Source organism: Caretta caretta, chromosome 2 (genome assembly GCF_965140235.1).
Source record: "Caretta caretta isolate rCarCar2 chromosome 2, rCarCar1.hap1, whole genome shotgun sequence".
In the NCBI taxonomy this organism is placed as follows: Eukaryota; Metazoa; Chordata; order Testudines; family Cheloniidae; genus Caretta; species Caretta caretta.
The window spans coordinates 216165015-216188677 of NC_134207.1; the positions used below are offsets into that span (position 1 = coordinate 216165015).

Sequence of the window (23663 nt, forward strand, 5' to 3'; positions counted from 1 at the left end):
CTCTATTGAAGCAGTGGCATTTGCAGGTTGGGGGCAAAAAACTGTCTGGAACCAGGTGCACGATATGGGTTTTTGTGGCACTATTGCACTGGGATGCTCTGGATTCTTTCTGAGTGTAAAACAAGCAGCTACACTTGTTCTTTACTTATGTAGTAGCTTTAAGGGAGCTAGGATCAAAAATTGGGTGGACCCACCAAAATCCGGCAGGATCCAGCTTTTACCTTTTTCCCTGAGGGAGAGAGGCAGCCTGACTGACAGGCAGAAATCTGATCCTGTGAAAGACACAGAGAGCCAATGGGAGGCAGAGATCCATCAGTTTGGACTGGAGGCCCCTGGAGGAGAACCAGAGGAAAAACCACCGAATTGAGCTCTGTCAGTGGCGCTTACTGCTTCCAAGGGGGAAGTGCTGGGAAATAATTAATGTTTTTATTAAATTTGGAGGGAATTTTTTGCAGCCGATCGCCTTGCGTTACCTTCAGGTGGGTCTTTCCAGCAACTTTTTACGTAGCTCCAGATAATTGCATGGTTGTGGGTTGCAAAAATGATCCTTTAAACCAGGATAGCTGTGTCTCGCTCGCTCGCTCGCTACTCCCGTTAGGTGCAAAGCGAGTCATGTTGTTCGCCATTACTAGTTCTGCACACGTTTGCGAATCAGAGCTGCCAGTTACACAGATCGCTCTAGGGATACAGCAGGAGTGTAAATAAATACCTCGCCTCTTGTTTTGCTTTCCGCTGCTGTAAAAAGTGGGTTTTGCTCCGTGTTTTAACCTGGCACTTGCTTAGAACCCAGGTGAAAGCAGGGAAGGGAGGGTTGTTTTTATGAATGGGACTCTTTGAGGTTAATTAGCTATGCAAATTCAAGCAGTTCATTCATGGTTTCGGTTTTTTTTAAATCTAAAAGCCATCTTGTATTCCCCTCTAGGCTGATTGGAGAGCAGATCCCGAGGAAATCTTCAGGTCAAATGCCCAGAAAATAAAAACACTGAGCTAAGACTTGTGGAAGAGCCGCAGAATGGATGGATTTTATGACCAGCAAGTGCCTTACATGGTCACCAACGTGAGTGATCAGTTCAAAAGTTGGTGTTTATTAACTTGACTCCGACTTATTTCTCTTGGGGAGTTTTGCGTCCATAGTATCTGCTTTGTTACCGCTGTAGGGACGACTCTTCATCTAGGGGTCGTGCCTGCAAGATGGGCTTATCGTCTAGTTATTTGAATAACGCAAAATATTCTTTAAAGCCAATTTTTGGATCATGTTTTTCAAAAAAGTAAAACCATGCACACGATCAGTAGAAGAGGAGGGCACCGGCAGCAGCTGCATGCAAAGTTTCTGGCTGTGTTTGCCTGCAACACCGAGAAGAATGAAGTTGAGGCAAACGTTAACACTTCTTGTTTTCAGGATTTTTGCAAGCAATTTTACAAATAACGTTTGGAAACAAAGCAGCCTGCTAGAATGTCCTTATCCGAATTCTCCTGAACAGTTTAAGCAAAGGGCATTTTTATGCTATTGTGTGCCGGATTGCTAAATATATATTTTAGTACTGTGTTGCAGCCGGAGCATATTGCAAATGTATCTATACTGGTAGAGGTATACATGGATAAATAGGAATGTGTTGCATCTAGGCACAAGTAGGAAGGATATTAGGTACCCAGCATAATCCTCTGCTGTAAATTTGTCTGTAGAAATTAAGATAGAAACTGTAGGATAGTCATTTTCTCTGTGGAATATGTAAAGAATCCATGTAGGTTTTGTTTAAATGTGGAAATCTGAGGGTTGTGTGTGTGCGTGTTTTAAAGTAACTGATCTTTCCTGTTTATAGAATCCGCGTGGGAGAAACTGCAATGAGAGACCAACAAATGTCAGGAAAAGAAAATTCATTAACAGAGACCTGGCTCATGATTCAGAAGGTGAGGGCTCACTCCCTTCTCCCCCACCCCACCCCACCCCGCCCGTGATTAATTTAATAATGCAGAGAAGCTAAATAAGACAAGAAAATTGCATTTAAGGTTGTCACACAAACTGGCAAAGGCAATTAACTGGTAAAGTTGCTATTCCTTCCTGACTCACCCTGTTCTGTTTTAGATATTGTTGCACATATGGCTCATAAATGTCACTCCCTGAGGTGAGAATTTTGCAGTATCTGACACAGTACCACAAGTGAAGGATACGCTACAACCCAGCATCTTCACCTTCAGGCCTTGCCTACCCTCGGCTTCTTTCACATTTTCCACTCTTGCTACCACTGTGCAATTCCACTAGTGATAGCAAGAGGGCCAGCACTAGTGCAGACCAGCAGCTGGTATTCTAACCACGGTGCTTGTGCCGGGCTGGAGGGCAAGACAGAACACCAGCCGTTTCTTCTGGCCTGTCCTCTACTCTGGCATTTGCACTGTTGAAACCACCAGTGGAGTTGGTGCTGGTGGTTCCTTCCATCCATGGGAAATTTAAGCAAGAAAGTCTAGTCTGGACCAGGCTTGGGAGGGCCCAACTTTTTGTAGTCCGCACTCATATAACAGCCATGTTAAAGTCAGTGGCACTAGTTGCGTGAGTAAGGTGAGCATGATGTACTCCTACTTGACAAGGGTCAGTGTAGCTTCCACACACACTCGCCAAACACTGTGTGCACCCATGTAACCCTTCTCACAGTAAGATGAGCAGAGACCCCTGCATCGGTGTGCTTAAAATCCCTGCAAAAATGCCCGTTCACAGCACACATCTAAAGCAAAACTACTTGCTGTTTTTCCTTAGTGCCAAAATAAACACAGGGCATCATCCCCTCATGTGGACTAATAGCCTGTAACATTTAAACACATATCTGCCAATATCATAGGAAAAGGAAGTATCTTTCCAAAAGTTAATAACCTTCAAAAACATTGGCTCATCGGTTCAGACATCATGCTAAGTTTTAGCTCAGGGTAAATTTTCATACTGAGTTGCTAAAATCTCTGAAAATAGGGACCACAAATGGGATCAAATTCTGCCCTGACTTACACCCAGTATGACCCCATGCGTGTCAGTGTGATTGCATGGGATGTAAAGCAGCATAACATTTTGTCCATGGGCGAGGTGGTGCCACTTTAATTTCAAATCTATGTATGATGCTAATATAGTGGAATCAATATGTATCAAAGCAGAATTATCACTAAAACATAAAAGACTAACACCTTACTTAACTCCATGTTTAATAGAGCTGTTAGGTGTCTTTCCTTTTACATTTTGTTTGCTGTATTCTGCCCTTTACTTATTTGGATATGGTGTTCTAAAAAATCGAATCCCTACTTAGGCAAAATTCCCAGAGAAGTCAATTAGAGTTTTGCCGGAGTGAAGATTGCAGGAAGAGGCCTGTATTGTGTAAGGAGAAATAGATCATTTGAATGAGAGGTTATCATCTTAACTTCTCTCTGAGTTACTTAATAGGCGTTATTTGCTATAAAAGCAAACTTAAAAGATTGTGATTATTATTTCAGGAGTCAATTAAATATTACTGTAGTGTGTATACCTCTTATGGAAAAAAGAGTAGAATAATCATTAATTGCAATCAGGGTCTATCTGTTTTTTTTATCAGTATGTAAGGTTGCCAAAGTAAAATTCACAGGCATTGTTCTTCAGGAAAATATTTTTTCTAGTGTAGTTTCATCTTATGGGAAGATTAAAGGTGTGCGTCTTTTATATGTGTCTTTCTCTTTCTTCAGAACTCTTTCAAGATCTGAGCCAATTACAGGAGACATGGCTTGCAGAAGGTAAGGGGGAAAACTGCTTGTAAAAAGAGGAAAAACAACTCTGGAGAAAAAAAAAAAGTCCTGAACTTGCTGTCTTAATGTTCAGCCCAATTAATTGAGCTCTAAAAGAGCCACCTCATGTGTCATGCATACATTAGAGCCTCTGATGAGTTTGTCTTTGGGGACTCTGGGGCTGCTCTACCCAGTGTCATCACAAATTACCAGGAGAAATTGCTTCCAGCTCACAATCACATCTGCTTTTGGCAAGAACTAATGCACCAAGACTTCAAGTTCTAAGTCTCTGTTCAGATTTTAATTGCAATTGATCAGGTTTATATTATTGTACCTCGAGAGACTGCATACAGCCAGAACTGGGCTTGCTGTTTCCTTTACAGCAGCACATATAATTATTTGGTGTTCTGGTGGAGTACTTTTCTGATGGCAGAAATTAGTTTCTCTGGGTTCATCGGGACGGGATGCTTCAAGATTTAAGTGCAAGTGTCTTCTTTCCACCTTGTTCACAACACAGAACATTAGGTGTGTATCAAATACTTAATAAGGAAAGATTTCTTTTTTCATAAGCCTTTTGATATTGTGTATAAGTTAATTTTTTTTCTTCATGTCTTACTTTTTATAGGACTGTATATTGGGAACTAATTGGAAATCTGAGATTTGTCATTTTACATTTTTGGATATTTCAAGTAACCCTTCAAGGCTCATGATATTGATTGAGATTGATGGTTTTAAAAACACTAATATTGAAATCTGAATTTAGATTAGCTATTGAGATATGGGTAATAAAAAGGAGGACATACTGTTACAGGAGAACTTCAACAAAATTTAGAGGAGCTTTCTGCTGCTCGAGGTGTATTTGTTCACTTCAGTAATTTATGTTTATTATTTAATACTGTTTATTTTGAGTATGAAGATTCTTATGCATTGTCTGTCTCATATTAAAGATTTTTTTTGGTTGAACTTTAAATGGAAAACTTTTATAGCCAAATTGAACATGATTTTGATTTGAACTAACATAATTTCTGTGAATTTACCCTGATTTAGGCACTGTGGGTGTTCACGTGTTTTATTTTTAGCATATTATACTAGGATTATACACTATTGTTGTTTACTGAATAGATGTTTTGTTTCTCTGGGAGAGGGGAGAATTGCACATGACTGCTTACCATGGAAAGAAGGAAATATTGCTGGTGGCTACTTGGCATCAGGCTGATTTTTTGATAACCATGCATGTTGTTGGTCAAGCTGTTAGCCTGTAAGTTTGTTTGTTTTACTGATTGTTTTAATTCTCTTAGCATGAATTTTTGCCTTTAGTATGTGTCTTTGTCAAGATAGAATCAAAAATTCTTTAATGAAGTTATGGAATGGAGTTGGAATATAAGTATTAGTATATTTTTTAAATCACTGAAAATAGGGTGTATTGCAACAGGGTAGTCTTATACTATAATCATCAGATAAAACAGTGACTGTCTATCTTAAATGGTAATTTTATCAAGGATCTGTTACTGTGTCTAATCTCATTCATTTTAACAATCTAGAAGGTTGTCAAAACACTAATTAAAAAGCATGATTTTTTTATGATAAAACAACTTTTAGTTTTATTTTTGGTGGCATGAAACTTCTTTTTGTTCCTGGAAATGATAAAAAAAATTATTCTAAATCAAAAAGATTCTTGGCAGGTTGGTAATGTATGTGCAGAGCCGTTTAGTAAATAGAAAAAAAAAATGGAAATCAAGATAGACTTATGTCATTTCTGTCGGTATACAAAGGGTTGTAGTGGTGATTTTTACTTTTGAACTACTTTTGTTTCTTAAGAGTAAATGAATTTTTTTCAGTGCTCTTAAGTTTTCCCTTATGTTTTTAAACAGCGACTAGTTTGACAGATCAAAGTGAGGTGTCTAGACCTTTGTAAGTTAGGCTGAGGACAGCTTGTAAATATTGTTAATATCATACGGTAAGTATAAAAAGTTACTTTTTATCAGGAAAGAAATACCCAGGCTGCTGAGTTTTACATTTATATTTAATTATATATTTCTACAGAGTATTAAACTTACATATTATACGTATTCCAGTATTATGAAAATGTTTTAGCAAAACTATAAATTTCAGACCACTACCATTTAATTCTCATTTAAAATAATCTGCCTCCACCCCCCCCCCCCCAGCTTTACAGGCTTTGCAGAGAATCTGTAAGAGCTTAAGAGAAAAAATCAGGACCCTGTTTCTGATCCTGTTTATAGCCTCTGACGCCTTTTGTAATTATGATGTTTTTAAAAAAAATCTTCATAAATAAAAGTTTGTAAACTTGCACTAGTATTTACAATCTACTGGTGTTAAGGATGCTATATTTTAGCTCTGCTGAAATGACTGCATGGATGACTTGTTTACCCATTGCTAGATTTGTTCATTTATGTCCTCCTGGACCTTCATAAACTAGAAATCTGCCAATTTGGCAGCATCAGTAATGTTTACATATTTCTTTTCATGATGCTCTGTAGCCAGGAAAGTGACCATGAAATTTTAAGAGCAATGGCAACTGACCAGGTTTCTCCTGCGAGTTCAGAACCCCATTGGGGAGTAACCAGGTCAGAAAATAAAGAGAGTCAAGGGAGTTACAATGTATCAAGGGAGTTACAATGTATCACACGCGAAGAATGTTGCAAAAAATTATCAAGGCGCCTTTCGAACTTGGGACGTTTTAGCCAGCATGTTTTTATGGAACAGGGTGCTTTGTTGTTTTCTGTGAAGAATCTTAGTAATAAACAACTAAACACAAAGGGGTTTATTCTCTTCTCAGTACTTGTACACAACTTCTATGGTAAATAACAGGATTTGCAAATGTATATTAAAGGACAAAAATAATCCAAAGTACAAAATGTAAACAGATTATTGTATTAGTTTGTTTATGTAATATATTTATTACCACCCCCAACCCCAGAAACTAAATGCCACTTGTAGAAAAGTTATGATGTGTTATACTTGCTTCTGCAGTACTTGAATTCTACAAAATAAGTAGCTTTTTCTTCATGTTCTATTAAATGCATCAGGAAGAACACCCACATTATTTTGAGGTAAAATTTAAACTGAATGTCATTTCCCAAAATCAGTAGATGGGGGATGGAAAATAATTTTGAACTATTTTCTGATGCCATAATTTGCAAGTGGAAGGATTTTAATAATTGTTTCCACTATTAAACTTGGAAACGAAGAGTTAAAATTGCTTATTGCCAGCCAAGACAAATATTGTTCAGATAATGTCTTTGTTTTTTTATTTAAGTACTGTGGCAGCTACATTTTGTCATGATAATATTGTATAATGCCTTTATTGATTCTGTATATTTGGAATTATATTGCAGTTGGCAGGTAGCAATTATTCAGTGACTTGAGATAAATTGGTTCAAATATTAATCTAATGCTATCTCATCATGGTTGCTTCTATGTATTCTGGAACAAACAGGAAAGAAAAGAAACTCTTTGCCACGGAAAGCCTGCTATGCATTGTGGAAGCACTTGGGGTGGGAGAATAATAGACAACAGAAAAGCATAGTATTTATTAAAAATGGCTATTCTAGTATTTCTGTCACTAATTCCTGGCCAAAACTTGATAGAGACGAGTGAAAGGCTTCCAAAATGAATATAGGTAACTAAGCTATTCAATAGATTAACTTTTTAAAACAATAGATCTATATGATGGAGTCCCTTCTTTGGTAGTAACAATGAGAATTTATCACATAAAACTCATTAATATTTATTGTATTTTTTGATCTAGTGCAAGGTAATAGCTTTACAATAAAAGATGCAGGTAACGGGTTTGTTTTCTCACCGCAGTTTCTAGCTAGCCAGGCACAGCAGGGGTGTCTCTCCCAAGTTTTCCAAACTGAAGAAGGCACCCCACACTGATTTCTGTAAAACATTTATATTTCTGCTACCAATTAATGGTTAAATTTGGGATGAACTCCCAAGAAATGGTTTCCGTGATCTCTGCTACCATTGTCAAGTCTGTGTACACATGATTTGGTGTTTCCCAATGAATTATCCCTAAATGCACATATATGAAAGCGATCACTTAATCTGCATTGTTCAGTAATGCTCAAATTCCCATTTTTAACAGAATATAAAACTTTAGGGCTTGACCCTCAGCCAGTATAAATCGTAGTCGCTCCATTGATTTCAGTGGAGCTATGCTGATTTGCACCAGCTGTGGATCTGGCTTCTTAGCTGTCTGCTGCCCTATAATGAACCCCACCTTTGGTAAGAACATTAATCTGACTGTCGGGTATACAACCATTAAGTACTGTATCTGAATATGTATGTATTTAGTGAACGAACATGGTCAAACCGCTTCACATCTTGGTTGAAGTTTGCCAGGTAGGGAATGTTCTGAAAGGGAATAAAAACGTGTTAAAGATGAGATTTGTAGCACAGTGAATCATTTCCCTTTTTTGGAGTTCTGGACAGTTAGTGGATTTGACTTTTAAATACTTGAAGTGAATGCCCGATTTCAAAAATCTCTGCACAACAAATGGAGAAAAATTGGATTTGGCAAAATGGTGCTAATCTTTTATAAAATTGTTGGTCCTAAAGGTGTGCCCATTACTAATCTGGGGGTTTCTTCTTCGATGAAAAAAACAGATTAGTAATTTTGTCCCACTGCATAGTTACTTTCTGACTACGAAGGACATAGCAGATGTAAAATGTGAATGTGCATTTTAAACCAACTTCTATATTATCCTGCATAAAAGTTGAAGTCAAAAACAAAGGCCAGATCTTGCAAACCCCTCTTCATCTTAGTATAGATCATTCACACCAAGAATGGCTTGCAGGATCTGGCCCCTAGTTTTTAAGCTACACATACATTTATATGTCAGAGCAGGTCACTTGGAAAAAAACAAAAGTTTGGTTGCTTTGACAGCACATCTAGTGTTCACTTGGTAATGATATTTGCCGTTTAGTATTCAAAAAATGGTTATTGTCATGCCTTATGAGTACTTCTATATTAACAACAGTTGATCCTTTTTTCATCTTTTTTTAAATAAAAATATGCTTTTTGTATTAATGTCTGTACTTTATATAACCTTCTAAATGTTCAAAACAGATATTGAATGAAACAAAGCTTAGGGGCCTCATTACTTTGTTTTGGGGCCTAAAACTTTATTTTAGGGTAAACTGGAAATAGTACGACTCAGATTTCCTCCTGTCAATTTCAGATTATTTTGCCACACTGAGTAAATCTTTGTTGCTTTGAAACAAATTGTGTCTAAGTCAAAAGTGAGCCTCAAGTTCTGAGAGGGGAGTAGTATAGGAAATGTTAGAATATCTAAAATAAGGTTCTTAAGTGACTCAAGAAGAAATGGCAAGCTCTCTACTTGTCCAGCAACCTTACATGCATGCAGTGCTGAATTTCTGGCAGAAGTTTCTGGTTGGGAAATGAAGGGTTAAATTTTATTGCCTTTTCGTTTATTAAATATGTTCCTTAGTGGGTTTGTGCTACCTCTGAGACAAAGCAATGGAATTGGTGTGTTTATGCAGAAAGTTCAAGTTTACTTTGCTGTTGCGTTCTGGAAGGGTGTGACATGAAAAGATTGTGATTGAGGCCACATGGTTCATGCTGGACTGTGTTTTTGTGAATGGAGGCAGAACTCCAGTTCTGACTGCTTGTCTTGAGGAATTGCTTAGGAGATCAGCTGTCTCATTCACTGGCAGAAAGAATGACTCATACATCTTCTTCCTTGTTTGGCTCCAGGTCATTGTTACAGTGGCTAGAGCTGGTTTTAATTAAATATTAACTCCTTTTGTACTGGATATTTGTTGGTGGTGACTTTTTAAAAAAATTTTGTTTGCAGTGAAAGAGAGGAAATTGCCCTCCAGTGTCAGGTTAAATTGCTTTTCCAAGTTGCTTTCCATTTGCAAGATATATTCTAAGTTTAGCTTTGTAAAGTAACGTGTTAATATTATCTCTGAAAATCAAAAACAGGTAATAAGTATTTCTGTGCTTTGAACAGTTGCTATTGGCAAGTTGATTTTAATTGAGTAGGTGATGAAACTATACAATCCAAACGGATACATTCCCTGTAAAACTAGGATTATAATTAACATTATTGTGCATTTCCCACACACCCCCGGGACATAGTGCTGTAGTCAGAAAGAAAAAAAACTTTTGGTAATAATCTCAGCTAAGGCGACTGGCTGATAGTACAGATGTTGCCCACTTCAAGTATGAGAGTCTGAGACTTGATGGCAGCTTGTCTATTAATGTGGAATGACCTGATAGAGCTGCTTCTGCTATTACCAATAAAATCTACATGCTTAATCTCCTTAAAAGCCTTTTATTGGGCTTTTCCCCTCCTCCTTTTCTCTAGATTCCTTAATTAAGTAGTGTGGGGAAATAGTCTCATTCTCTGCGTGGTCATTTCAGACATGTTTTCTAATAGTCTGCTAAATGCAGAGGGAAAAAGTTTTGTTGACTTGTGTCTTGTCCTGAATGTGGTGATAGAAGACCGCTGTAGCTGTTATGAGAGCCTTGTCGAATTGCAGTGTCTATGACTAACGAAAAGAAGAAACGAATGATATATCCATATATATATATAAATGTGCATGAAGTTGCAACACTCCCAAGTCACATTTTCCTTTCAGAGATCCAAGTTAAGCTGACGTTAACTGTGTACTTGCTGGTTTAACTTGTTTCAAAGACTCCCTTTAATTATCAAAACTCGGGGAACAAAAGCCCTCTTCTGTTTGAGTAATGTGGTGGTGCACTCAATCCATTTCCTTCTCATAGCTAGCTACTGTTGTAAAAAGTCCGTGTATTGGGTGGACAGATGCTTGAATTTCTGTAATATGAATGCATGCATTTCAATTCTGCTCTGTTTTTTTTTTTGAAAAACAGAGTTGAAAAAGGGGCATAAATTGACAGTTCTGATTGCCATGGGTCGTATGGCTAGCGGATCGGTGACTCTTATTTGTGTAGTTTTCGGGATGGGCTCACAGATTTACTTCCTACAGCATTTGTTTTATTTTGGTGCTATGTGGTTTTTCTAAGCATCCCAAGAAAAATGTACGGAACTATGTGTCTGACAATTTTTGTGCATTTTTTTTTTATGTTAAAAGGAATTGCCAGCTTTGCTATGTTCTTCCCTCCCCTCCCACCCACCCTGCGTAGTAGCTTTTCGAGAAGCGCATACCGGCAAATGTATTTAAAACTATTATAGTTTTGGCTACATTAGTCACCTCCTATTTTTACTGTTCTTTTCTAAAGCGGTCTGTTTGGGTTTTTTAACTAGGTTCTTTTAACTATTAGGTGTTCAGTAGTACCTTTCAGTAGTCAGATCCAATCCTTCTCTCCTTCACCCCCGTGCAAATTAGGGGGGATAAAACCATTGAAGTCAGTGGAATTATGCTGGTTTACAGGTAGCGGCTGGAACTGGACCTTAAAAGAAGTTTTTGGTCCTACATTTCTCATTCTCTGGATAGGAAAACAAAGAGTCTGATTCACAACTGTATTACTCCAGTTTTATGCTGGTGACTCCACTGAAATCAATCAAACTGGCAAAAAGCAGTGGTGAATCAGGCCCAGAGGCTGGAGTTGGTAATTTGCTGTGAAGAATGTAAATATGGTGGGCCCATTTCTGCAACCACCACAAATCAATCTTAAGTGGAGATATTCACATGTGGAGAGCCCATTTATTTTCATAACTAGACCGATATTTAACCCCCTGCTAGATGCATTTAAATATGACATAAAATTTTATATATATATTTATATTTCATGGACAAGGGATATTACATGGATATATCCTATTTATAAACAAAGTTAATGAATAGAAATGCTACAAGTTTATATGTGCTCCAAAATTTAAAAAAAAATTAGGAAAGTAAAAGATCACTATGGTAAAGTTTGTTAACTGGGAGAGCTTGACTTCAAGATTGGAGTTTCCTGTAGCAGTCAAATATTTGGCATATTGAAGGGAAAATTTTAAAGTTCTTACATGCACTGATCTGAATGAACCAACTGAAATTTACAGAGTGTTAATTTTTGTTTGACTTTACCTCTCTTGGGCTTTGCATTGCCCTTGAGTTCATCACTGGTAAGGATGCTGAGGTTTCTTTGGAGGGAAGACAAGTTTAGTTCATCAAAAAATTACTCGGAGTATTTGATTTGGTAAATCTGATGTGCATTCTGAAGAACTTTAATTCTTGTTTATTATTTAATTTAAAATGTCTTCATATATACAGTTTTCTTCTTAAAGGGCTAGTTTTAGGTAATGTAAATGCTAGAAAAAACTCCAACATCTGTGTTTGCCTCATATTAACATTAATTGTCATTCACATATTTGTCTTAACACTTGAGCTACACCCTTTTTTATAGTTACCCAAAATTATTTTGTTTTTAAGGTGCATTTGCTGTAATAGATTAGGTAGGATTATAAACATAGTCTTTGGAATCTTGAGAGTACTGTTTTACTGCAATATGGGCCTGATCCTGAAATACTTACTGAAGAAAAACTTCCAGTAAAGTCAATGGAAATTTTTCCAGAATTAAGGAGTTTAGGATCAGGTCCACAGAATATCTTATACCTTTGCACTAAAGGATCAAGAGTGGCTAAGTTTAAAGAGATATTCTTACCTTTTGACTCACATGCGTAATTCCCATTGATATTAGCGGGTATTTGGTTTGTTTTTATACATATACTTAGCCCTTAATAGTTCCTAACTTGGAAAGCTTTCTAAAATGATCAAACAACATATTTTTCTTTATTGCTTTTAATAGTTTGATATTCAGTGTTCCAGTAAATAGGTATATAACCACTGTTTACTTTTTGATGAAGCATGTTGGGTTACCAGGTCATGGAAGATGTTTTTTTCAGTTGCAGATTACTCTCGATTTACTTCTCTTTGGACAAGACTTGTTACATACTTTCAAACTGTTCATTTCATGTCACTTTGCCATGGAAGTTCTAGATGAGGTAGTTTGACAAAAGAGCGGTATTTTTAAATTATGGTAAGCTGAGATTTTGCTAACTATGGAGGTATCTAGAAAGGTTACACCATGGCTGTCCCATGACCTGGTTTCTGCTAGTTTCCACCTTACACAATTAAACTAAACAGTATTTCAGCTATATGTCTAAACTGTGCTAAAGCCTTGGATGTTTACAAGGCATTAAGATAATTTGGGGAGACTGTTAATATCTTGACTATGCAACAAAATGGCATTGTATTATCACCGGGTGACAACCATGATGTTTCAGATGCAGTTGGAGTTATAGTGTTAGTTGAGTCATAAAGTTTCCTAAAAGTAAAGATATTACAGAAGGCAGAGGGACTCTGGTTATGGTTCTCATGCTAGGTACGTATTTTGAGCCCATCTGAAAACAAAGATTGAAATGAAAATTCTATGGTCCAGCCAAAGACTCTTTTGACCCTTTAAAAAACAAAATAAAAATGTTTTCTGCTATTTTGGCTGCAAGCGTTACCCGTAAATGAGTCCAGTTTCTCCTGGAGAAGAAACAAAGGGGGTTAAATGTACAAAGATTGTTTAAACACTGGGATTTATTTTTGTGCAGAAGTCCCAAATACCACTTTGAAAATTGATGCTAACGGGTTTTAATACTGGTTGAGGTTGTTCTCATGCCTGATTTCAGTCCTAATTATAGTTGAGCCAACAAAATCCTAGTTTTGACCTTGGCTGTGCTTCAAAATTAGCACAATAATCTTCACTATGCTTTAGTGGCTTCTCTTAATTTGTCCCCCCCTTTTTTTTCCCCCTTTCTTCAGCTCAGGTACCTGACAATGACGAGCAGTTTGTGCCAGACTATCAGGCTGAAAGTTGTAAGTATAGTATGATTCATCGCTTTCTTAAAATATATATTTATATATATATATATATATATTTTGTCTCAATTTCTAGTATTCATGGTCATGTGACAGTCATGTGGCCATTCTATTTGCCTGTCAGTGACATCAGCACTAAGAATAGATGAAGCAAGCAGGGCTCTGAAGTGCAGCCAGCAAAGGTTGTTTTTGCTGAAGGTGTAACCTTTAGCAGGTGGTCCCATTTTTTCGTTTGTCGCTGAAGCAGAGAAATTCTCTCTCATGAGCTCAGTAAGATAGCGGAGCTTTCTGTGTCTCTTGAATAGAGGGAGAAGGATGGTAAGCGCTGTATGGATCCAAGTAATGTAAAATATAAGCAACTAGTCCCTCGCATAAAAATTACTTGAGATTCTCTATGGGTTTTCTAAACAGCCCTCTTGTTTTGTATTTACCAAATACAGCTAGTCTCTGTCAACATAGTATATTAAGTTATATTAATATATACAGCATGGCTCCATGAACCATATGTTGCATTCCTATCTCAAGCAAAATTTCCTTTGGAGTTAGTAGGAGTTTTACCTGAGTTAGAACAACAGGAATTAGTCCTATATTGTGCTAATCCACCTGCTTTTTCTGAGCCTTTTTGTGTGTGATGGGCATTCTGTTTGGTTTGCCACTTATCTTATTCATGCCAGAAACTTTTTATTTATTTTTTAACACATGCACCCTCAACTCTTCCTTTGCTGCAGTTCCCAGTGTCCTACTTTTCTGCTTTCCTTTTTGAAGTCCCTTCCACTAGTGCTGCTCTGAGGTTTGACTGGTAAAGGATACATGAAGGCAGTGGCATGAGAGACATTGCCTGGTGAGGCCAATACTGTCTCTCATCCTCTCTCTGTCCCCACCATACACATATCACTCATCTATGGCAAGTCTGGTCTCCATCAAAGGTCACTTCTAGACACTTGTCTGCTTATGGCAGTAGAGTTCAGGGCTGCTTTTCCACTGAGCTAAATAACTTCTGTTATTGATCCTACTAGAGAAAATTGCTGCAATCAGCTAAACTGAATACCTGTTAAAACTGACATTCATGTGTCATAAAAGTAGTAATAAATGAAGGCATAAGCAATTTTATAATAGAGATCTCAAACAAATTAGAAGAATTTTAAAAAAGGACAGTAAAGGTAATGTAGTTCCAGAGTCGCTTAATTTCCCTGCACATCTTGAGATTGTTCAAGATACTTAGATACATTTCCTTAACATAGTTTCCATCGAGTGCGCATAACATACATATCTGGCAAAACAGGATTTATTTTCCTGGACTGATTTTATTCCAACACTGAAATTGCTTTTATTTTTGTAATAAGTTGCCTCAAATAATTCCTCGCACTAACTCCTAAAGACACACAAATGAATATGGATAATAATCCTTTTGAAATTACTATTTGTATGAAGTTTTCCCCCTCTCTTCGTATAGCAAATTTGTCTAGTATAATACCAGTGCAAAACTTGTCTATAAATTTCATCCTACATACACTGTTGTGTCCACATAAAATTTGCACAGCACAGATCTCTTGTATAAGAGTGCAAAGTTCTGCCAGGGCTTCTATTAACCCACAATTATTGTTCCAGAATAAGTCAATGATTCCTGGAGAATAATTTGTGAACTGTGAATGAAAAACCCCATCAAAGTTTGTCACTGCTTCTGGTGATAAAGAAATTCACCTAACATGGATACTTCATTAATGCTGTTGTATTTCAGAATTCTTTAGCCACAGCTTACACAGTGTTATCAAAGGATCATTTATTTCCTCATTTCAGTTGTTTTCTTTATCTTAAGTAAAGGTCAGGCAAGCTTCCTGGAGAGTACTCTAGCAAAGGTTACAGAGTTTCAAACATAGACTCGGATATAATGTACATAGCTTTGAGCTATTCAGACAGAAATGGGGAACAGCATAAGCAAAGTCAGAAGAAAAGTACAGTTGCGAAACATCACTCCCCCACAATTATGACTACTTCCTCTCGGTTCAGAACTTGCCTTTACAATGTATTTATTCTGTTGTTTATAGCTCTATAATGAACCCCCCGAGCAAGGCAAGGAGCACCCAAGTTTCACTGTGTGCGAGAGGTAGAGTCAGCTGTAGGTTCTGTGCCAGGTATGTAGTTTGAGTTAATAGTGGAGGTGAAGGACAGAGATGTGGCCTTTGGAATGGAGGTCATGGCCACTATGCCATCCCAGAGGCAGCTGCCCCATGCTTATCTGGATTTCATAGGCCTAACTTCAGTGAGGTTCCTCGAACAAAGCCTCTTTAGTTAGGCTTTATACCAAAGGGTGTGTGTGTGTGTGTGTGTGTGAGAGAGAGTGAGAGACAGAATTTCATCCAAGTTGCTTAGAAAACATTAAAAAAAAACAAAAAACACCTCCAAGGTTCTGACCTGCAGAATTATAATCTACAGATAGTAGAAAGGAGAACAGTTTAGGTGCAAGAAGTAGTAACATTTTCTTTCTAGCTTTTTCCACTCAAAGATAGCCCTCAGATATGGTATCAACTTGTGGTGTTAACTCCATCATGAGAAAAACACTTGCTAATCAAATAGCAGCAGTAAGCAAGATGGGGAAACTATTCCCAGCCACACCCCAAGATCGTAGCAATGATGGCAAAACTCTTCTAGTGCTGAAAACGTCAGTGTTGGCAATGATGGAAGCGCTAATGTAGAAGAGATGCTGGCAGTTGCTGGTGTTTTTAAGGACCATGTCTTTTGACCAATTCTAAGCAGGCTTAGATGACATGGCACTTAAAATACACTGGGTGCCTGCATCCCTCTATTTGTTAGGGCTACTGCTGCTGAAACTGCACTGGTATTTATGACAGTGGGAAACTTTGTCAAAAATACACTGCTGTAGATACACAACCCACCTCGCCTGAATAAGTGCATGTCTACATGCCATGGCGCAGCACGGTAGAATGTCACTGTCTGTTCACAAAAAACAGGGTGAAACAGGCAAATTTCATTAAAAAAATTAGTTGAAAAATTATTTGCTTTGCAACTATGGCTACAGCTAAGCTTGAGTGTCCTGCTTTGTTGCTTCGTACAACACCAGAGAAATTCCTACTTAGTATTTTGCACAGCTCTTCTGCTTATTCTATATTTGAGGAACAGTGGCTTGATTTAAGGTAAGTGTATGAGAAGTAACATATATCAAAAATACAAAAAAATACTCCAAAAATGAGAAAAATGCCACCCAGTGTTCTGTAAATGTTGTCTATATTTTTGACTAGTGCTCTCCTCAGATTTCAATAAACCTATTTTGGTGTTGACCTCCAATGTGTAATTACATGCCAGGAAAAAGTGGCCTGTGTTATCTCTCTGGGGTAAGATTTCCTATTGTTTAAAGTCCATTGACACGTACTGATGACAGGGGCCAGATCCTGCAACCCTTTTAATTAATGGTATAGATCTCAGAGATGCGAGGCTGAGGGAGAGTGGGCCCCAGACTTGCCATTGTAGGAGCTAAAATTGTATTTGCTTGAAAGCTTGTTTCGTTTGAATGGAGATTTTAAAACTTTACCCTGCCTCCTCCCATTGTTTGATGTTATCTATGAAAGACACAAGAGGAGGTAGGCAGGCTTTGATAAAATTGTCAGATGGCTAAAGGATGTAGCTGGCAGTGAAAACTCATACTGTCAGCAAGTAACCTGGTTCATTTGATTATAAACAGGGATTACTGCTGCATCAAACTAGGAAGTCTGGTCCCTTAATGCCATAATTGTGTCATTGGCTTTTTGTTTCAGAATTTTTATTTACATTGTTGCTTTTTGGTGTTTCTCTATCCCTTAAAATGTAGATTCATGATAAACTTTTCTTTTGTCTATTATTGAATTTTTTTCTAATGAGAATTTGTGCTGTGCTTTATCAGGTGGCCCAGGCTCTCTCTTCATTTTGTTTTTGATTATGTATTTTTTCCCTGACTGTTCGAGGCTTTCGCTTAATACTGCCAAGGGGTAAATGTTAATATTAGACCTCAGCTGTTGACAGTAAATCGGTAAGGCTGGCTATAAAATTCTCTCTACTCAGTGTCCGATTAAACTTTAAGATAAGAAAAATACTCTTTAGTAATGATTTTGCATGTGATCTTTCAAGACCTTTTTTCCCCCAGGTTTAGCAAAGAAGTTCTTTCATTGCAGATGCCAGGATCCTTAAATTATTCAGGGACTGTGCTTTTTAGATTCTCCAGCTTGCAGTCTTTAAAAGCCTGTTAAAGAGAGATCTTTTACATAGGCTTCAGGTAGCTGTGTTCTTCCATCATTTTAAGCAAAGGCACAGTGTCTTCTATCTCCTGTGTAAGTCGGAGAAGTACTAAAATATTTGCATCCATGTTTGTGATACACAAAATCATGGTTAGTTTTTTTTCTGCACCATGAAATGAGAACTATTTTTTCTTCTTGTGCTTTTGGTGAATTAAATATTAAAAGCAAATTACACAAACTACAGTTTACACAACTGTAACACTTTCCTATGTACCCTTGCATATCTTGTGAGCGCAGTTCCTGGATGTTTAATTATCATTTCATTCTCTGCTATTTGATGCGAAAGATATTTTTAAATCAGAATTGGAAATATCAGTGTAATGTAAGTTCCAATGTTAGGCCCGATACGGCTCCCATCCAAGTCAACAAGAGCTTTGTAAGGAGCAACTATATCCTGTGTTCATTTTTGTCTATATTGATGATGCTGTGTAGTTTATTGGCGTGTAAGTTTGCATCCTCAAGAAAGTCATTAGTGGCCAAAAAAAAAAATCCAATTTTTTAAGTTCAACATTATGTCCCCTGATTTTAAGTGGTGATTCATTGCCTAGGCAGCTGGTAACTGTGTATTACTAGAACAAGATGTCCTAGAAAGTGCAGTTGCTAGTGTTTTGGTTCTTCAAGGTGCAGTGACTAGATGGCTAACACAAATGCACAATTTTCCTGCGATATATCAATCTTGCTAGAAATGCCTTTTCTTTCAATGTAGTTCTGCAGGCACAGTACTGGAACACTTTGACAAATACCCTAGATGATAGGGCTTTAAGAGTTTTCCTGTCTTAGCCCAGATTTCTCAGATAACTCTTACTAATAATGCTTTCTGTAGCGATTTTGCTTTGTTTTTTGGTGCTTTGCTATAAACTACTTCCTCTGTTAGGTCAGATTTTTTTTTTTTTTTGTCAAAACACTGATGGAATTTATTTGTTTAGCTTGAACGTAACTCTGAGGGATATTTTTAGGTGATCAGAACAAAGGTCAGGGAATCAGGACTCCATGGTTCTATTCCTGCCTCTGGCTCTCTCTGATCTCAGACAAGTTGCTTAACTGCTGTTACCACAGTTTGAAGTGGATACAAAAACGCATGCATCCCTCACAGTGAGGTGGAACAGCTCCCTTAATCATCTCTTGTAAAATGATTGGAGATTCCCGAATAAAAGGCTTTATGTAGCACAAAGCATTTGTTACTATTATTATTATTTATTTACTATATTTCTATTACAGAGTCAGGTTAACAGTTATTGACTGGCTCTTACCTCGTGCCTCCCCACATGTCCTCACCTCTTTCAGTCTCTCCCTCACAATGACTTTCTTCCGGAACTCACTAACATTACATTTTAGATGCTGTGTTTGTGTTTTGTTTTTTTTAGATTATCATTTAAAATAAATTTATTTGTGAATGGTGCCTTTTAGAGAACGCTGTGGGTTCATTTGTGGTTCAGCCCTGGGAATTAGCCTGTGCTAAGCAGGGTTTTCTCCTTCCTCTAGGGGATTTTTGGGACTATTCAAACCTACCCCAGCCCAGCCTGTTCTCACTTTTACTAAATTTAATTCTTGGAAAAGTTTTACCATGAGGCCTTTCTGAGTCCGTAATGCTTTTCGTCTGTGGGCCTTATAAAATCTTGAAAGCTTATGGATTTGTTTTGATTTTAGTAAGTAGATTTTGTTTTCTCACCTCACTGTATTTTTATACTATATTTCTTGCTCTGAAGAATAATAAAGCCTTATTATGTATTCTTGCAGTGATATTGATAATAAATTAAGTCAGTACAATTGGGACAATAGTCTTGTGAAACAAGTAGCTAGCTCTTATCCAGAGATGGACTTTGCTGCAGCCAAATCTCTTAAGTTTGAGCTGTTGCTTTTGAAATGGCCTTTGTGCGGTGAAGTGAACAGTTACTGCTGCGTAAGGTTGCCTTTCACCATCCCAGCGGAGAGTGCAGTCCTATTATGTTGAGGTGGTTTGACTTTGTAGTGTTTGGCAGTGGGGCCCAGATGTGAAGTGACCTGATAGTCCATCGAGCTAGAGGCGGGAGCACAATCCAAGTAAATGGACAGCATCTCTATGTTGTCTTGGCTCCCTCTAGAGCCCTCCAGGCACTTGTCTGTCCCTTCCAGGCCAGTCCAACCCAATTTTTCTTCCTCAAAGCCCCATTCTCATTCATGGTTTTAGTGCAGATTAATGGTTTGAGTTGCATGTGGAGGTTATCAGCTAATGAATAAACTTCAGTCTTCCCATCCTGTGATAAAGCTGTCTCCTAGGTCAAAGGTGAAGCATGTAACCTTTTCCCCTCTGAAATGGTAATTTCTTAAGGCTGTCAAATAACTTCCTGAGGGCTGTTTACATTAAAAAAAACCCACATATTTTATTCAAAATGAGGAATTTTCAGTTTTACAAAAAACTCTCGTTCTCTCTCTGAGGAAGTTTCGTCTAGAATTCTACCGATCTTCCAGTTCGGGAAATACACAAGTCATCCACACAGTGCAACTTCTAGGCCCCTGCCAGAGTCTTTCTGACAGTTACAATTATTTTGATGTCTAAAAGGACAGTCATTTGTGTATAGGATTAAACGTATGAAGTATCTGTTATGATCTTGTTTGTGTTAATGAATGTAAGTTGAAAAGTGGCTGATTTGTTTTCCTGTCTTTTTCACAAACAAAGCAAAAAGGCAAATTAAAGGGACGCTGTCAATCTATTTTGACACAAACATTTGTGCTCCTTAAAGTTAACTACTTCCCATACAGTCTCATTGGAGAACATATTTCGTGTTGGAGAAGGGGCCCAAACTAAACCCCTAAATGTGAACATCATTAACTTTTTGGGGTGTTTGAAACCCAGATCCAATTTTGGAACTTGGGCCCACCTCTACTACTGTGTTTGTTTCCACAGATAAAATAGATATATATTTAAAATGTATTTCATTTTGTTCTTCCGTCTGTTGGCTGCATCAGCAATTTAAGACAAATGTCACAGTCCTCAGCAGTCAAATCTGAGTTTTTCATAGGAAAGTGGAGGAGGGAAAGGGAAAAGGAAAGAATGAATATCCCAGATACATTAAGTATTGACAGCTTGGAGAGGCTGAGATGCACAATGCATCCACATCCTCTCAGGACAACCCTTAAAGCCCATGAAATACACATAATATCCCTGATTTCAAGGTTCCATGTCCCTTCATTTACGATCTCTTTCTTCACATTATTGGGAAGTAGTCTTACTGGATTGATAAATCAAATGGCACTGGTATATAACAAATGAACATATATTATGAAGGAACTATAATTAAGTGGTCGTCCATTTCATCAGTCCTGAATACTTGTATACTAACAGTCTAAAGCTGTAGAAATAAAATTTGTCTTAAAACTTGTGGACAGAATACTGGAATCTTTTTTTAAAGATATAGACTCTGAACTTGTAGTTTATATTTGGTGAATGGAAGCTTTGCCTGAGAAAGGATTAGGTCAATTTTTTCCCCGTCTCATGCTTTGTGTCTTTCGCACATCACCTCTTAGCATTATCTGCTGTTAGATTGACCTTGAGTGAAGGTGAAGACATGAGTAAATTAGAGCAATGTAGAACATTTTCATTCTTGTGTATCTACCTGTTCTCTATGCTTAGGGCTATATGTGTTAGAAATGAGTGAACCATTAGCAACTTTATTTCTGGTCATCTTCCTCCTTTTTGCTATTTTGCTGTTTGTGAACTTATTCAGGAAATGTAGTTACCAGTAAGTTAATGTGGTGAAATATTTTGAGAGTAATAGCATTTACTGCCAAGTCATGGAGTCACTAAACAGGCAGGTTGCTTACTGGCCGGGTTTGTCTTCTTTGATTTTAACTTTAAGCATTATGGGTCATGATCAAGGATGCTGGAAATTTGCATGTGCAAGAAACTTGCCAATTTTGCAAATTTTAGGGTCTTTATGCAAATGTTGCTGCTTTTCTACAGACTAACTTTTGGCTTAAAAAGAAAATGTTTCTGACTTTTATCCCACTGCAAAGAAAATCTTCAGAATGGAAATTGATGTGATGTTTTCTTATTAATCCAGCCTTGAAGAACATTTCATCCAGCCAAACCACTAGCAGAAGCTAAGGTGTTAACTACCTCAGTAAGTTTCACAGCTGAAACTATTTGGGACTGTTGGATGTATGCAGTACATACCTGATGTATTTATGTACATTGTGAGTTTGCATGCAAAGGTTTAACATGCAGCTTAAGAAGCAACTGCATTCAGGCATATGTTGAAATATAAGTGTAAATTCAGACCTGAATCTCATTTACACTAAGGTCATTTTACACTATTCTGGGCTTGTAAAGGAGTCTTAAGTGACCTTAGTTAAATGAGAATTAGGCCTCTTTTTCTGTAGGCAGCCGCAAGTCTATTGACTTCAATGGGATCTCATTGCTCAGCACCTCTGAAGATCAGAACGCTTATTTAAATTTCTAATTTTAGGTATCTCTGAAAATTTTCATGATGGCTTCTTTGTTGAACTGCTTATGCAACTATAGTAATAATCAGCTGGCAATAAGTTCTCCTGAGTCACTGCAGTGACCTACGTCTTGTCCAGTGGAGACTAAATAGATTGTTTTGGCAATGGCTAGACTTTTACAGTCTGTCAGAACAGACTTGAATACAGAATGGACTACAGACGTAGATTTGAGCTTCAGTCTTCCTTTTTACTATCTGGTGTTGTTTAAGTTGAGTTATTGCCTAAATCAGGGGTGGCCAACCTGTGGCTCCGGAGCCACATGCGGCTCTTCAGAAGTTAATATGCTGCTCCTTGCATAGGCGCCAACTCTGGAAAGTTGGCGCCTGTAGCTCCAGCCCTGATGTGCTACAGGGTGCTCACTGCTCAACCCCTGGCTCTGCCCCAGGCCCCAGCCCCACTCCACTCCTTCCCCCAAGGCCCCCGCCCCCTCCCCCGAGTCTGCTGCGCCCTTGCTCCTCCTCCCCCCCCAACCCCCTCAGCCTCCTGCACACCACAAAACAGCTGATCGCGGCGGGCAGGAGGCACAGGGATGGAAGGTTAGGTGCTGATCGGCGGCGCTGCTGGCGGGTGGGAGACACTGGGGGAGGGGGAGCTGATGGGGGGCTGCTGATGTATTACTGTGGCTCTTTGGCAATACACATTGGTAAATTCTGGCTCCTTCTCAGGCTCAGGTTGGCCACCCTCGCCTAAAGGGTGAGTATTTTTGCTCATGTGTCATTTATAATGGGTCTACAATGTTTGCACATTTTCCTAAGTAAGGTCTGTAAACAGATCTCCCATTGATTTAAGGCTGAGACTGATTTCAGGGGAAAATCTATTTGACAACTTCCTAGTCTCCTGGAAGAATGCACAGGCTTCAGATGTGCAACAATACTATTATGGAACAGTGCAAGGATTAATGATGACTTGATGCATATGTTATGGTTCTGTTCCATAGTGCTCTATTTTTTTGGAGGAAGTAAACTGTCATATAATCAATCCTAATACTCTATACAAACTTGCCACTAGAGCCCCCAATTTCTTGTAGGTGGGATCAGCAACCTTCCAGGATGTCAATAAAATGGTAGGTTAGTCTAACCACCAAAAGCCCAACACCACCTTGCATGCACAGCTCACAGGAGGTTCGTCACTGTGATATGTCTTCATTGCATATTTAGCTCAACTCTGCCTTCCATTCACATAGAAAAACCTCTGACCTGCGTTTGAAGGTGCTTTAAGCTTTTAGTAAAGCATTTTACTAGGCTGGGGGTGGGGATTAGAGCCTTAGCTCAACTATCTCGGGCTGCAACACACACACGTTGCAGTGAAGATGTAGGCAAAATCACTTGTCCA

At 38.1% G+C, this 23663-nt stretch overlaps 1 protein-coding gene across 7 annotated transcripts in view; it reads left to right on the forward strand.

The window, feature by feature from the left end:
• The first annotated feature begins 316 nt into the window (after positions 1-316).
• The window catches only part of ETV1 (ETS variant transcription factor 1), a 75537-nt gene continuing 52190 nt past the window's right edge, over positions 317-23663 (forward strand). The window contains exons 1-5 of one of the 7 annotated variants that reach the window (XM_075125829.1): positions 319-479; positions 923-1057; positions 1821-1908; positions 3694-3741; positions 13507-13560. In XM_075125829.1, coding sequence (XP_074981930.1) covers positions 1013-1057; positions 1821-1908; positions 3694-3741; positions 13507-13560 — 235 coding nt within the window. In that variant the 5' untranslated portion in view covers positions 319-479; positions 923-1012. Of the gene's footprint in view, positions 480-652; positions 791-922; positions 1058-1820; positions 1909-3693; positions 3742-3915; positions 4258-13506; positions 13561-21930; positions 21950-23663 lie in introns of those variants that run through there. The other 6 variants (XM_075125831.1, XM_075125830.1, XM_075125832.1 and 3 more) reach the window with 6 other exon arrangements.